Below are 16,520 nucleotides of genomic sequence, written 5' to 3'. Positions count from 1 at the left end.
AGCCACTCGGGGCGGTTTCCAACAGAAATATTAAAATATACTAATTTCTTAAAGATTAAAACCTTCCCTAAACAGGGCTGCCTTCAGGTGTCCTCTAGAAGTCTGGTAGTTATTTTTCTTTTTGACATCTGGTGGGAGAGCATTCCACAGGGCGGGTGCCACTACCAAGAAGGCCCTCTGCCTGGTTCCCTGTAACTTGGCTTCTTGCAGTGAGGGAACCGCCAGAAGGCCCTCGGCGCTGGACCTCAGTGTCCGGGCAGAGCGATGGAGGTGGAGACGCGCCTTCAGGTATACTGGACCGAGGCCATTTAGGGCTTTAAAGGTCAGCACCAACACTTTGAATTGTGCTCGGAAACGGACTGGGAGCCAATGCAGGTCTTTCAAGACCGGTGTTATGTGGTCTCGGCAGCTGCTCCCAGTCACTAGTCTAGCTGCCGCATTCTGGATTAATTGTAGTTTCTATGTGGGGCTACCTTCAAAGGTAGCCCCACATAGAGCGCATTGCAGTAGTCCAAGCGAGAGATAACTAGAGGTAGGGTCTCAGCCTGCATACCAGATGGAGCTGATAGACAGCTGCCCTGGATACAGAATTGACCTGTGCCTCCATGGACAGCTGTGAGTCCAAAATGACTCCCAGGCTGCACACCTGGTCCTTCAGGGGAACAGTTACCCCATTCAGGACCAGGGAGTCCCCCACACCCGCCCGCCCCCTGTCCCCCACAAACAGTACTTCTGTCTTGTCAGGATTCAACCTGAATCTGTTAGCCGCCATCCAACCTCCAACCACCTCCAGACACTCACACAGGACCTTCACCGCCTTCACTGGTTCTGATTTGAAAGAGAAGTAGAGCTGGGTATCATCCGCATACTGATGAACACCGAGCCCAAACCCCCTGATGATCTCTCCCAGCGGCTGCATATAGATGTTAAAAAGCATGGGGGGAGAGGACAGAACCCTGAGGCACCCCACAAGTGAGAGCCCAGGGGTCTGAACACTCACCCCCCCACCACTTTCTGAATACGGCCCAGGAGGAAGGAGCGGAACCACTGTATGACAGTGCCCCAGCTCCCAACCCCTCTAGACGGTCCAGAAGGATGTTATGGTCGATGGTGTCAAAAGCCGCTGAGAGATCCAGCAGAACTAGGAAACAGCTCTCACCTTTGTCCCTAGCCCGCCGGAGATCATCAACCAGTGCGACCAAGACAGTTTCAGTCCCATGATGAGGCCTGAATCCCGACTGGAAGGGATCCAAATGGTCCGCTTCTTCCAGGCATGCCTGGAGTTGTTCAGCAACCACTCGCTCAATCACCTTCCTATTGGGAAGACTCAGTTCTCTGAGTGCATTAGACCCAGTTCTCTGAGTAGCCATTAGATGTGCAATGGCAGCCATAAAAATGTTGAAACAGATTCTAGCTAGGAAACTGTTCCAGTGAGTACATAAGCATCAGTCTAGGATACCGTTCTAGCTTATTTGTATTTATTTTATTTGTACAGTTTGTATCTCTCTCCTCCTGCTTTTCTCAACCAAACAGACTACAAAAGGACTGCTGCTGCCCAGCAGAGAGTACTGTTTACATTCTTTTAAATTGCTTTTAAATTGTGTTTTTAATTTTTTTATAAAAAACAATTATTTTTACAAAAATTAATTGTTTTTAAAGGTTTATATGTGTTTTGGGGGGGGTGTTATTTGGCTGTATCATATATATTTTGCTTATATATTTTGCATTTTTATTTTGCAATTTTATCTTGTCAACTGCCCTAAGACCTGCAGTTATAGGGTGTTATATAAATTTAATTTAATAATAATAATAATAATAGTTATCATGGGTCAGCTCATGACAATTTAAAATATGGTAACAAATAAATACAAAAAATAAGCTATAATTTAAAAGAATAGTTACACGAGGGATTATGAAAAATTATGAAAAATAGTTATGCAAGGAATTATGAAAAAAGAATGAATTGTATTTGGTGAAAATAATTTATATAGGGGCTCAAAGTAGAGCTGTTGCCATATTTTACAGAAGACATTTTTTCTGATAAAATTTCTGAGATTTTTCTCTGAAGGCTGCTTTGCCAAATTTCCCCCAAATACTCTTCTCCGCTTTTGTAATGCCCAGCAAGCCACATCTACTAAGTCGGTTGCTGCTGCTTCCACTTGTTGCAGCAGAAGCAGCCACAATACCTTTGGGGCTGGAAAAAAAATGCTTTGCTACCACCACTGATAATAGTGAGTTACACCTCCAATAAATTGTTGGAGAATTTCTCTTTCTCCTCCACAGGGAGATTTAGTGAAATGGGTCCCTCGTTTTCTCTACTTACAAAAAAGGTGGATAATTTCTAGAGTCCATTTGTTCACAGCTCTAGTTCAAAGTTCAAATTGGATCGTGTCACTCCCATAATGATGTTATCAGAGACACAGTTAGCCAGTTCCTTCCCCTTCTTCATTCCTACACCCAGTGTTTTTTTAAGGTACCAAGGGTACATTGTACTGGCACCTCTTTTTTGTTATTAAAAAGTGTGACACTTACTGTAACAACTTCATGGTGAGTACTGGCACCTATTTTTCTATTTAAAAAGCACCTGTCGGGATGCTGTCAGCTACTCCTGGCTGGTTGCCCAGGAAAGCATAAAGACAAGGAAAAGTTTCTTACCATCCTTTTTTGTTCAGTATTTACAGAGAGAGACTATAGAACCCAGCCTCTTGGATAATGGCAGTGTCCTGAGTGAATCTCCACCACCCTGTCTCTCCCACTTCCTCATTCGTTACTTCTGCAAGTGTTGCTATGTGCCTTCTGTCTTTGAGTTCTTTGCTCTCCTACTTTCAAGGATCACCAGGTTCTGGGAGATGGAGGGTCTGGGATGCTTTCAAATCACTGTGTCAGTCAGCTGTCGCTCCGCTTCCTCCACCTCCTCCTCCTCTCCCATTATTTCCCAACTTTCCCCCTCATATGCCTCTGAGCTGTGACCTCCCGCAAACTACTGTTGTAAATCTATACTGTCTTCCTCTTCCTCCTCCCTGGAAGGGTCAGGATAGGGAGGTGGTCTCCACCATTCCTCCTCTGCCCAGTCCTTGAATGCAACAATTGAAAGGGCCCAATCTCTGGCTACAAACAATTATCGCCATCCAGTTGGAGAAAGCTCAAAGGAACCTTTTATCAACCTTTGATCAACCTTATTTGAGATGGGGTGACTTGTATTATGAACTCCCGCATCACAAACATTTCTCCCATTCTTAAACCCAGCAGTTGTTTTCAGTGGCAATGTTAAGCCGTTCAACATATGAAGCATTAAAGAGTAGAACATGCTGTGTATATCCAGCATATTAATGCTTTTCTTTCATCCCAGCTAGGTCTGATTCAGACAGAAGCTCATGCCATTACTGCATTTCTTCCACCTGTTCACGGATTTCCTGTTTGAACAACTTCAGTCCTATGGGCACACATAATCTAATGAACAGGGTACATGCAGACACCCATGGCTGCAATTGCAGAAATTCTTGTTAGACAAAATGTTTGCACTCTGCGTTTATGTATTGTGCACGGTGCTATAAACCAAAAAGATACATATAAGACCAAGGGTGGATGTTCAAGCCCCGTACTATCAAATGGAGGGAAATTGGCTACCATAGCACTAGGCAGAGTATGTCCCAACTCTCAGTAATGGCAACGGACTTCTGCATATATGAGATAAGGTGGGTTTTCTGCTCACAGACCACACAATAATTTGTACACAGGTAAACAGTGGGGCCTACTGAGTGCCCCAGTCAAATAAGTGCAGCTGTATTACATCACAGGAAGGGAACAACCCCTCCCAGCATATCAGAAATGGCACCTGTTGCTCCAATGGTGAGACTCTAAAAGTCAATTGTATAAAGTGATGTCAGTTCATAGTGGTTCACAGAATGGCTCAGTAAGTAATGGCTTTCTTTCCCTTTTTATAATCAAACAATAAGAAAGTGAAAAGCATTAAAAGCAGGATCCCTGCCAGAACCAAATGAATAATTAGCATCTATCTTCACTAAAGATATTGGTGAGGTACTCATATCTTAAATATCACTTTCAGATGACAAATTTAATGAATGCCCACACATCAGAAGGTTCGTGTAAGAGGTTTTAGAGTAAATAGATTAAGCAGCAATATGTCGCTAGGTATAGATTGGGTCTGGAAGGTCTCAATTTTAAAATCGCTGAACCACACATTTTGAAATGTAAATGTCTCTTAACACCAACTCCTCTTTTAGAGGATGAGATGATAGCTAAAGGAATACCATTATTAATATTATTTTAAATGCCTGGAAACTTCAGGCTGCTGAACATGATTTCAAATTAATAGGGAAAGGATATATATATATATATATATATATATATATATATATATATAATTATGCATAGTTTGAGAAAAGTGAAGAGGGGATATTTTATCCTTTCACATAGTGCTAGATCTGAAAAGACACTAAAGTAAGGACACATCAAGTGCCATGTGTTCTAAGCAAGTTGGATGAAGCAGAACTGAAGGATATAAAGGAGTAGTTAGGAAAGGTCAGAAGTGTATTAACTAGTAGAAAGAAGCACTCTAAAGCCATTGCTTATGGTAATGCAGGAAAGGCTTTATGGACTAAATGATTCTCAAAATAATCTTGAAGGATGGTGGAAATAGGTGCTTTGTAAAGAGAGAGAGAGAACAGAACCTTTATTCGTATAGAGTCAGGGGTAAGAGAAAGCAAAAAAAGAAAAGGTGACAAAAGGCTAGTAACTGGAAGAAGAACTCAGTTCCAGCACCTCTCATTTGGACATCATTACCATTATAAGAGAACAAGGGAGTTATTCATGGTGAGTTCCGACTAGCACAAACAAATAACAATACCATTGCAAAAACTCAAAAAGTTTGACTTTGCAGAACTAAAACAGCAGAGTCCTACCACTAAAACATTTCTTTTTTCTGAGTTTTTGTTACCAGAGCCCACTTGATCTTAATTATGAATTTATCTGTAGCTGCTAGGCACAAGAGACTCCCCCTCTCTTTGTACACAAAACTAAAAGGCTATGAATTTAAATGGGTAATGGTAGGCCTATGTAGAAGCCCACATCTATGTAAATAAGAACAGTGTGACTCCTTCACAGCAGTGATCACTGATAGGACTCATTTTTGCTGTTCTGATTTCAGTCTTAGAGTCAATTATTGTTTTTTCTGTTATATTTTTATTTGTTTTTAGAAATTATGCCGGTCACAATCCAATTAGTTGACACTTACATTCTATAGGGTGACTTCACCAGAACTAAACTTGCAAGTTCTAGTTCAGCCCATTAACACTTTGAAGAAGAGCCATCCTGGATTAGATTGAAGTCCTAGTTAGTCCAGCATTCAGGTTCCCATCATGTCAAAGTATATGACTCTGAGAAGCACAAAAGCAAGGCTTAGGGGCAATAGACCTCTGCTATTGCTGTAGCATCCCCCGCCCCCCTACCCAGCAACTCGTGTTCTGAGGCTCTTATACTGGAAGGAGTATACAGTCATCATAATGAGTAGTATGATGACTACAAACTTTTGTCTATGCATGACAGCAGGTAAATATGACTAGGTCATCATAGACTATGGCAGCTGAGAGCCAACATGTGCAAGGTATTTCCCTGTAGCAACCATGTGCTGATGTGAGAATGATCCCTGTTCATGTCGTAAATGCATGTTGAACTGTGAGTTATGCGCATTGTGAAACAAAGTTGATCTTATTGCGATGTCTGCAGTGGGATTGTAAATAGTATTTAAATATAAGGACTAATAGCCAGAAATGCAAGGGCTATGGGAATTCACAAGTGTGAATTTTGGTGGTTGGATGGGAAGTAAAAAGACGAGCATCATTTTGTTTTGAGCATCTCTGAAATGTAGGCTGTTCAAAGCTAGGTATGGCTGACTTATGGCCATGAGATGCTACTGTTAATGTCTTTAGCATATGGTAGGTATCCATGGCAGGATATTTATGATCATTAATTTGCCTTAAGTAAGTGGCGGGGGGGGGGGGGACACCGGCCAGATGGGCGTGGTATAAATAATAAATTATTATTATTATTATTATTATTATTATTATTATTATCCTGAAGCCAGGGTAGGGGTAGCATGTTTGTTGCTGCAGCTTCGTGGTTCAGGGAGCACAACAAAAGTCTTTTTTTTCTGAGCAATTGAGTTTTGGGCTGGGAACAACTTTTCCTAAGCTGAATGCTTTCAAAATGTACAATTCAAAAAGATGAAAGGGTTATAAATGTATGTAAAGCAGGCAAGAGAATAATAGATAAGCTTCAGCAGAGGATTAAAGCAAAACAGTACACCGCCTAGTATTAAATTGAAAGGATTTATTATGAAGTCTTAAACTTATCACAGGCTTACCAGCAGGTAGAGTTTTCTGCGATATTTGGGTGGGATGCTCTACCCAGAAGAAACATGCTTTAAAAGCATCTATCTTTTTTTTTTAAAAAAAAATGGTAGAAATAAACAGCTATTCAAAGTTTAGTGGGGGGGGGGGCTGTGGGTAGGGAGAGACATACCTTGTACATCAGGCTCCAGGTTTGAAGCAAAGCTTATAATACATTCAGATAGTGAATACATTCAACGAGGTGAATTGCTTTCATTCTTGTGCTTTATTCCTTCATTCTTCTGCTTCAGACCACAGTTCGTAAGTCTGTTTTTTCTTCATGTGTGGCTAACCTGCACTAGGGTTAGAGCAGGGGTCCCCAGACATACCGGGCTTCGGGCCAGTGCCCGCCGCGCCGACCGCGCGGCGGGCCGGAGGGTAGGGGAGTGCGCGCGCAGCGGGCCGGAGGGCGGGGGAGTGCGCACCCGTGCGCATGCACACACGCACACGGGCGGAAAAAAAACACCGAAAATCGCTTGTGCGCATGCGTATGGGCCTCCCCCGACCCGGAAGTGCATCGGAAATGACCTCTTCTGGGTCGGGAGAGGCCCATACGCATGCGCACAAAGGATTTTCGGCGATTTTTTGACGATTTTGAAGATCGCCGCCGCGCCGCGCGCCATAAGAGCAGGCGGCGGCAGCGGGCGGCGGGGGTCGTCGCGGGCCGGATTGGGAGGCCAATTGGGCCGCATCCGGCCCGGGGGCCGTAGTTTGGGGACCCCTGGGTTAGAGAAATAAACAACTGCATGGTCAAAAGCATTACAGGGCATCACTGTCACGTGCTCTGGAAAATGCCTTATTTGAAGTGGGATTTAAAACAGGAGAGATGTCATGACTTTTACAATGAAACCTCATCTGTGTACACAAAAACACACAAGCGCGCGCACACACACATTTATTCTGATAATAAATAAATGAATTTACCTGAGAGGCTTCTATTTTAAAAGTGTAACCAAGTCTGCTTTGATTAACATCCCTAAAAGTTGTTGTCATTGGAATGAGATGAAAGAATTTAGTGGTGGTATAGAGGGTGTCCTTGGAAAGATTTGCTTCTATTACTGATAGACTGTAATTGTTTCTTAAGAAGGGTCATGTGAAATCAGAGCAAGGGGATTCTAATGACGGTAATTTACAAAGCTAATAAAGGAAATGGTTTCTAACTATTTAGATGCTGGTGGTTTAGACGGCATTTTTATTGAGACTTTGCACAAAAGGAAAGAAAGTGAATTTCTCATCTGAGCAGCTACCCATTTCTCATATAATGTTGCAAGATAACATTAAGATGTTCATGGGCTGTATCAAAATTTTACACCAACTTCTTAAAGTACCCTTGACTGTACTCAAAAATAAGCTATTTTTGCTGCCAAATGAAGAGGGGAGAGCATTTTAAGTGCCTCTAGCTCATTTGAAAACCAAAAGTTAAAACTTCCCCTGAGTAGAGGCAGTTTAGGAATAAAGGCTTTGGCTAATTAGGTTTAATGGGACATTGTCTTGGGAGATGTGATTGATTAGGCCAATCTAGACACAGAATAGGCCTGCAGGGTTTAATTCTTGGATTCTCCAAGTGAATGGCAAATATCCAAGGGCATATTTTTTTCAAAAAAGAGGGAACATTAAGAAAGTGTGCGGCACCTACATGTCATGCACACATTCATGTAAAGTTTTGTGGATGAAAAGCAGCCTCAAGAGGCTGCAATTTTGAGTATGAGTTTCTTAAGCCTTTCCCATTCAAAAATACCCCAAGCTTATTTTCTGCTGTGGGATTCAACATGTGTTTCTACCCATTGAAGCTTCATTACCTGCACTTACAGCAGGTAATGCTGTACATGCTAAACATGTAGAATGTTGTGCACAGTTGATCCATATTATCTTTTTACCCTTCTCCCTTTCAGACACTTTCCTAGAAGTCCTATCCAGATTTCTAGAAGTCCTTTCGCAGAACAGATAGAGTAGAGTACTATGCAGCACTACTTCCACATCTGCCTCTTTAGAAACTAGGCAAAGCTAAGATGAAACTAGGTGGGATGTGTACAGCGTAGGAGTTTGGACTTTTTCTGCGTGGGAGATTTGAAAAGTCTCCACTTTTCACAATCTCTTGGGGGAGGCAGATGCATCATACAGAGAGGATTCACAATACAGCTTCACACACAAGCGCCAGGGCATTGAATGCTGACTGAAGAAGTTTCTCTAGTCACATTATGAGTCATCAGGGAGGTTATCTTTATACTGGAGGCAATTGCCTATTAACATAAGCTAAGAAACCATAATGTGCTGGATATGTAGGCCTTTCGTCAGTTTCTGTTCTGTATATCCACCCAGCACTCAGCTCCTCTTCTCAATAAGTGCACATGAGAAGTCAAAGATGACACCTACCTGTCTTGGGAATTTGGCAGAAAGAGGATGTCAAGGAAGCCCAAAACTGTCAAGAGAATTGAATAAGGATAATCTAAAGTTCTGCAAACATCTGGAGCTAGTAAGGAGTACAAATTTCAAAAAAGAAAAGAGCTATTTCATTCAGTTAATTTTACACAACACAGGCAGTGTAATCATTTACAAAGTTATACGTATAGCAAAAACAGCGCAACCTTCAATATTCAGCATGTGACTGATACAAAAACCAAGCTATAATAAGTATATTGGCTTGTATTATTGTACAATTCTGTATAATGTGGGACAATTAGCAAGCTTAATATATGCATGTTCCTTGTCACAAGGTGAACAGAAAAGATCACCTTGTAATAAGGAGAAATCATTATTGGGTGCTTTTCTATATTTGATTCTAGCTCTTTTAACATAATGAAAGACGTGTGCATTTAAATTGTTCTCTTTGGCTATCCCTAAACCTTACTGGTGGGTGCTTATTATTGCATTATTAGCACTAGAAAGTATTTTTAATTGAATATAAATTTTCAACACTGCTTTATACTGATTTCTGAGATGTACAGTATATTCAGCTTAGAAGTCAATGCAAAATGCTACTTGCAATTCTTGACCCAGTTAATATATTCTTTAATTTCTGTCTAATAAAGCAGATGTCTAGTAGAAATATATATTATTTTCTCTCTTCAGAAATGTAGGGCCCTTTAGTGCCTAGTTACATAGTCTATGTGAATTAATTCATGGTGCTAAAGAAAAAGTGATTTACAAACTATCATAAGAGTCATGAGCAACTGACAACATTAAGGAAAAAGTTGCATCTCTGAAACAGCACCTGTGTTATCTTTAATCTTTTTGAGGCACACTGGAAAGTTTTATCACATTTTCACAGGCTTTTTAAAGCAGCAAGGCATTGTCTTATAATTTTTCACTATTATGGTATTGGTTTCCTCCCAATACTTTTAGAATAATTACTGTGTACTTCATTAATAATCTGTAGGAATAAATTGGCTCCCAGGTTGATTTTTAATTTCTGAAGGAAAGCAGGGAACTGATACTCTCAATAGCAGTTCTAAAGTATTTCTGGCTGTCTTCTCTCCAGCCCCCCTTTCTTCTCTGTAGATGTAGTTAAATAAAAGTGATATATGTACACTCTGCAGTAACAGTTGATCATAAGCTGATTTAACAGTTTTAATTCAACTTCATTAGCCTTAGAGGGGTTGGTTTGAGTAAGATATTTTCTTAGGATGTAATTTAGACTTCAATTCTTTTTGGAGCTTGCTCATACTTTTTCTCTGCCTGCTCTCTGTGAATGAAATTACCTTTCCTCATCACAAAAGCCTTAGAGGCTTCCAGAGGAGTTTTGTATGAATTCAACAAGCCCTGATTGGATTCCCAGTATAATGGCTATTTCTCTTTCACATACTCTGAGCACAGAAAACTTGTATCTTGTTATAAAAGTGAACTCAATCTCCCTTTGTTTTGACCTAGAGGGGTAATATGGAGGGACATGCTCAGAGATTGGTGTATTCCCAGTTGAACTGAATCTAAAAGACTTAACAAGGAAAAAATATATATCTTTAAAGAGGACATCTGCACCCTCTGTTTTCAAATCCCTATCAGCAGTAAATCACCTTGCACTTGGTTGACCAAACAGCCAATGCGTTTTTCATGCACAGAGTGCATTTGCTACAACCGTTAAATTAAACTCTCTACTGAATGTGAAAATAAAAGCTGCAATCAGAAAGGACATCCAGTTACTTCTTGGGTAAAACAATTATTCCAAATTGTGGCATTTTACATGCCACAACCAAGTCAAGATAGTTATGCCAGTCACCAGATATCTTTATTTTTATTTTTTTTAGTTTATTTTTTAAAAAAAACACATTTATTTTTCTCTCATTATTTTTTGTTCCTGGGCTGCACAAAAGACTAAATAGGAAAACATTGTTTTGCATCCAATGAAAATGTCTCATTATTTGACTATTGTTAACCCTTGGTTTTTTTAAAAAAATACCTTTTCATAGAACTATAGGATAGCTACAGCATTCTAAGAGAGAAATCTGCTAATAATGAACTGCCATGATGTCTGTAGATAGAACAGTTGATAATTTAAAATGCAAGAAAAGTTTTAACACAGTGGATACAAAAACCCTCAACCTATAGCAGTATGAAATGAATCTTGACCACCCCCCCCTCTGCAGATCTTCCTTATAAACACAAGTGATATATCAGTGAGATATATCATTTTCGGTTTTAAACTATGTATTTTACAAATCTCATGTGTCTTCGTCCTTAGAAAGCCATGTGATGTAGGTTAAAACTCTGGAAGAGTGGCAAAATGTGTGTTGGAAAGGGGAGGAAAAATAAGATAAGCCTTTTTCCAGCTGCAACCGTGCTTCAGCATAGCTCAGCTCCTCTTCCTTTGTCCCGCTATTTCGTCCATTTCCCCCATGATTTCTAGGCATGGATCCAAGAGGTCTTTCCCGCTTTCCCTGGGGTAACCCACAGTTTATTGCTGAATCAGAACAAACGTCAATCCGTAGAAGACTCGACTGACGTTTGTTCTGATTCAGCAGTAAACACTGGTAAGACAAAAGAAGAACCTCCCAGACCCCTGTCTAGACACCATGGGACAAATGGAAGTGTGTAGGAGTCCAGAGTGTGACATGACCATCTATGCCCATTTCTGCTCTGCAGAAATGTAAGCTTTGCAAGCATTGACTGCACTTTTCTAAGTGGTGATCATAAATTCTGAGGGTGCCTCTTTCGAAGCTGAGCATGAAAAAGACAAGTGTGATGGAGCAGAGAAAGCTCATGTTGAGAATGTTTATGAAGTACAGCGCTATAGAAAAGTTGCCCTTTTATGGGGTGTCTCACCTTCTGCCATTCATTTGCTTCTCTGTCTTGTTGATGGTGTGGGGGGAATGCACAGACAGGAAGGTTTGCCCTGAAACTCAAGCCACATAAATACAAGCCCAATTTTGTTCATTCTTTTTTAAAAATAATAATCTGTAGTCAGTGTGGATGGGATCCTCCCCTCCCTAGAACACAAATGAACCTTGTGATCCTCCGGGTTATAAATTATAAATGAGTAGCATGCTCATCTGTTATTCAGAAGCAAAGGTCAAAGGATCCCCCCCACCCTTACGTTCTTTAAACTGGATCTCCTTTGATGTCTACACCGCATATACATAGCAATCATTATATCCCACACTCTTGCATCATTAATGTAACTACAAACGAAACAAGTCAAGTTTTGAATGCCCAGTGCTTCACTATAAGCACACAGATGTGAAAGGAAATCTGAGCTAGATAAAAACACACAAAACTTTTACTGATGGGATTGCTCCCTAGCGTAACCGTGCTTGAAAGCAATGGGGGCAAATTATGATCCTTTCGGGCATAATTCTTGCTCTCCAGAAATTTTCTGTCTTGCTGCCTCTTGACTGGCAAAACGGGAGCTGCTTGTGTAGGTTAAAAACCAGGCCGCTGAAATATGCTTTTTAATTTCTAATCATATGACATTACCACCTTGAAATTGGGCAACAACTGTATCCTCCATCTATTATTACCTGCTGCAGCTGTGCACTGTTATTACTCCAGTTTAGTTTTGTTTCTTTATTTAATTTGGCTGCTGTCCATCCAACAGGTTCCCAGGGCTGCTTACAAAAAGTTACAATAAAACCAAACCAAACAAAAATGGAAACCAGCAAAAATTAACACACACTATTAACACACACACACACACACACACACACACACACACACACACACACACACTATACAGCATTCAAATAATGTACAGTAGATTTTAAAGCCTCTTAGTGTGTTGCAAGAGTGTATAGGGCACCGTATGTATGCACATAGGGGTCCATGGCCATTGGAATCCCAGTCAATCAGAAGTCTTGCCCTTGAGGAAGGAATCCAACACAGCCTCTTCACACTGATACCAGTCAGGAAAGTGGTCACTGCATGTGTTGGCTTCTAAAGCACAGGGGCAAATGTAAAAAGTAAATGACCCCTGAACAGTCAAGTCCAGTCAAAGGCGACTATGGGCACAGAACCAGCCCATGTCTTTACTACCCCCAGGTATCAATTGCCTTTTGGGTAGCATCACATCAAGACACAAAGCCTGGGGGACCACCAAGTATAAGTTGTTGCAAAATGGTTATTCAAACTGTAAAATGAAGAAGCCATTTATGTTAAGCATGTTTTTGGTGTCCAGAGACTTGAGTATATTCTTAAAAGTTAATGGATTATAAATACTCATTTTGCATTCCAAATATTTGCTCCTCAATAAATTTTACTTTAGCATCAGTTTCACTATATATATATTTTTTAAAAAAATATGTATTTGTAAAGCCATTATAGTCAGGTCTTAAGCCCTTAGCTATTTCAAATAATCACAGGCTAATATTTTGCAGAAAATTGTCAGCCCTAATTTTATGTTTGCCCTCACCCTTTCCAGAATCAATAATCCTTTAGAGTTTCAATTTGCAGCCCCTTCCCAGGTCATGAGGTAGAATGCCCCCAAATGTACAACTAAGAACAACTGAAAATTAAGTGCAACTATAACCTGAGCTATGTCTATGGGATTCTAAAGAAACAGTTCATGTGATAAGGTAGAGGATGGGTAGGGGCAGGGAACGCAAAGAACAAGAAGCTCGCCACTGAAACCTAACATCTCCATCTTGGAGATTTAATTGCTCTTTATTTTATTTTTATTGTATCCACTATCCTCAAAAATGCTTATGGACTACTTTTGAGTGGTTATCACAAGGGTTACAGAATGCATTCACATGTTGCCTTCTTAATGAGAAAATGTGTGGAAGAAACCAACTGTTATATTGCCTTTCTGGGGAAAGCTTTCTTGCTCATGGAAGAAGGCAGGAGGTGTAGGCAGCAGTCTCAGCACTCAGTTGTCCCCCTGCAAATGACCTCTGCCCAATACCACCTGTCCTGTCTTGCTTTCATCTCTTGACATTCCAAAGAAATGGTAGCTGATAGCACTAAGGATAATGCATAGTTTCAGATAACTGAAAAATCTCGTACGCAAGGCAATGACTAAAATAGCCTTCAGAAATAATTGGTGAGTTAAAATAGATTTTTCAGTTATCTGAAATCTTTATGTTGCTTCGCCATCTTTTTTGTTGACATTTTGCTATTGAACACTTTATGACTTGATAACCAGAATCTGCATTAGCAGAGTAAAAGGCTAGCTTTGTTGGTGTATTTGATGAACACCCAGGTTTTATTACTTGCCCATATTTCTTCCTGTCCCGTCCCATCTGCATTTTGCACTTCCTCATTTCCAACCTCTCAATCTATTGTGATCTCTTTCTGTTTTCCCTTTCCTTGTGTTTTTGTTGCGAAAGATGAGAAATGTCATTTTTCTTTCACAGTGTATGCTGAATGGTCATTTTGCTGATTGTACAGCAGAGAGATTTGAAGCCCATTTGAAGACTACTAATCAGTCTTTGGAATTTTATGAAAAGATTGCTTAGAGACCCGAAAAGGCCTTCATTAACAGCATTTTGTCCCATTTCCCCTCTCAGGAGAGCTACTACCACAGGGAAAAATTAGGGTTGTGTAGTGACCTCTACATGGTCAGCACCCAAGATTTGAATCTTATTTGTCATATGGTTAGGCTAATGTTCTCCATGTAGACATTCTGAGAGAGTGTTTATTTGCTCTGGTGTTTTTGACCTTAGCTTAGAGCATCATTCTGTGAAGCATCATGATCATTGAGTTAGTTTTAGTTTTAGGTTTTTTTCCTGTACGAGCCCTATTAAAATGATGCAAGACCTGCAAAATTGAATTAGTTGGAATGTTGCAATAACATGAATATGTACTAACATTGTGTTTTATGGTAAAATATAAAATGTAGCTTGAAACTGTAAAAACAATTGCTGATGTCTCCTTATGTGATTCAAAGCATCATGAACAAAATCTCTCAGGCATTAATTTTACGATGCTTTATATATTTATTTTGACAATTCCTTGTTGTGTCATAACCAAAAGCTATTATTTTGTTAGTGGTTTCACTATGGGAGGGGGCATTCCCCTCAACCATCTTTGTAGATGCTGCCTCATCATTTGCAGGCCTCACCCTATCCTTTGGCTGCCTCGGACAGCTTTGCACAGCCAGCAGAATTCTGGACAGAAAGTTGCCATTTATGGCTGTTGATTAGTTGATTAGTGGGCCTCCATGATTTCTGGTTGCAAATGGTTCCTGTTGCGGGATAAGGTCCTAGTGGAAACTTTCCCTGACCTCACAGAGCTGTCATTTCAGGAGTTTGGGTGGTGTGTCTGTGGAGGGGGGGGGGGCAACAGATGGGCTAGCATTAGTCAGGAATGCTCCTCCAGCTTGGATTTTATTCTGAACAGGGGAAAAAAATAGGAATTTGCAATGCTTGTATCTTCATTGAGCTGAGCTTTGCAAGGGCCTGAAGCTCTCATCCAGGCCAGACTAGAACTAGAATCAGCATCTGTACATTTCTGTGTCTGTTGGCACTGGGCATATTGTTCATTCAACGATACTTTTATTGTGTCACCAACTGTGCCATTACCCCTTTACCTTCTTTTTAGGCTGGTAGGATGGTGGGGTCATGAGTTCAAAACCCGGTTTCTCATGGAAAACAGTATGTATATTTCTTATTCAGTTTTATGTAAGGATTTATTTTATGGTTTATATAGATTGTATAATCGGATTCTTTCTCCCCAACCCTAAGAAGAAGAATAAGCAATGACCAAGAAGGCCACCTTCCTACTTCTCATTTAACAGGCCTTTGCAGAGCGAAGTTTTATGTCATTTATTGAGTTGCTGTACTTTACAGCCTGGTGACTCAATATTAGAATGTTTTTAAGATGCTGTATCATTTTGCTATGTTGTGAGTTACTGAGTTGAAAGGCTTTTGTAATAGTCCTTGTCCCACAAATCCCTGGGCCAGAAATAGAGAAGGCCAAGAATATGTCAGATTATATATATAATATATTCCAACGACTTAACATGTACTAGAGCATAAACTTCTGCCTGTTTCATGGCAACAGGGATGGCAAAGAAAGCTTATTTTGCTACTTCTATCGCACGCTCAAGTAGCCGTCCAGCATAGTTTTCCTGAGTGGTGAGAGGTTTGTTAACATCTCTCCTGATAAATGGGATGTTGGCGCCCCCTGAAGATTGCTGTGACATGTTTGCTAAGCACTTGAATTATAAAAGCATTAGTCTTCACAAGAACTTGAATGTTCTAGTGGTGGCGGGTACAAATGAAGTGTCCAACACACCACCTGGTCACATTTTATGGGATTAGTTTCATTTTTTGAGGCCTGAAAATGTGAACAAGGTGGTTGCAGCTGTCGGCCTTCTTGACTTGCTCACCTTGCCTAATAAAGGCGAGCTGGGTGTGATCAGGTGTGAAGGAAAAGGGTACAGTGGTGCCTTGCTAGACGAATTTAATTCGTTCCACGGGTCTTTTCTTATAACGAAAAAATTCGTCTAGAGAATCCGATAGGAATGCATTGAATTTTTTTTTTGAATTTTTTTTTGCCCATAGTAACGCATTAATTGAATTTCAATGCATTCCTATGGGAAACCGTGATTCGCTAGACGAAAACGAATTCGTCTAGCGAGGCAACCTCCGCTAGAAAAAACCTTTCATTAAGCGAAAATTTTGTTAAGCAGGGCATTCGTTAAGCGAGGCACCACTGTATATTGCCCTGAAGAAGAAGATGGTA

General features: G+C 40.5%; 1 protein-coding gene across 6 annotated transcripts in view; it reads left to right on the top strand.

Moving 5' to 3' along the window:
* The window catches only part of KYNU (kynureninase), a 91,457-nt gene that overhangs the window by 65,304 nt on the left and 9,633 nt on the right, over positions 1-16,520 (top strand). For all 6 annotated transcript variants that reach the window (XM_035130853.3, XM_035130834.3, XM_088661818.1 and 3 more), the window contains one exon: positions 15,375-15,427. In XM_035130853.3, coding sequence (XP_034986744.1) covers positions 15,375-15,427 — 53 coding nt within the window. The remainder of the gene's footprint in view (positions 1-15,374; positions 15,428-16,520) is intronic.

This window comes from Zootoca vivipara, chromosome 1 (assembly GCF_965207765.1).
Source record: "Zootoca vivipara chromosome 1, rZooViv2.hap1.1, whole genome shotgun sequence".
Lineage (NCBI taxonomy): Eukaryota > Metazoa > Chordata > Lepidosauria > Squamata > Lacertidae > Zootoca > Zootoca vivipara.
Note: the sequence above shows the minus strand (reverse complement) of the source record. Positions and strands in the feature narration are given on the sequence as shown.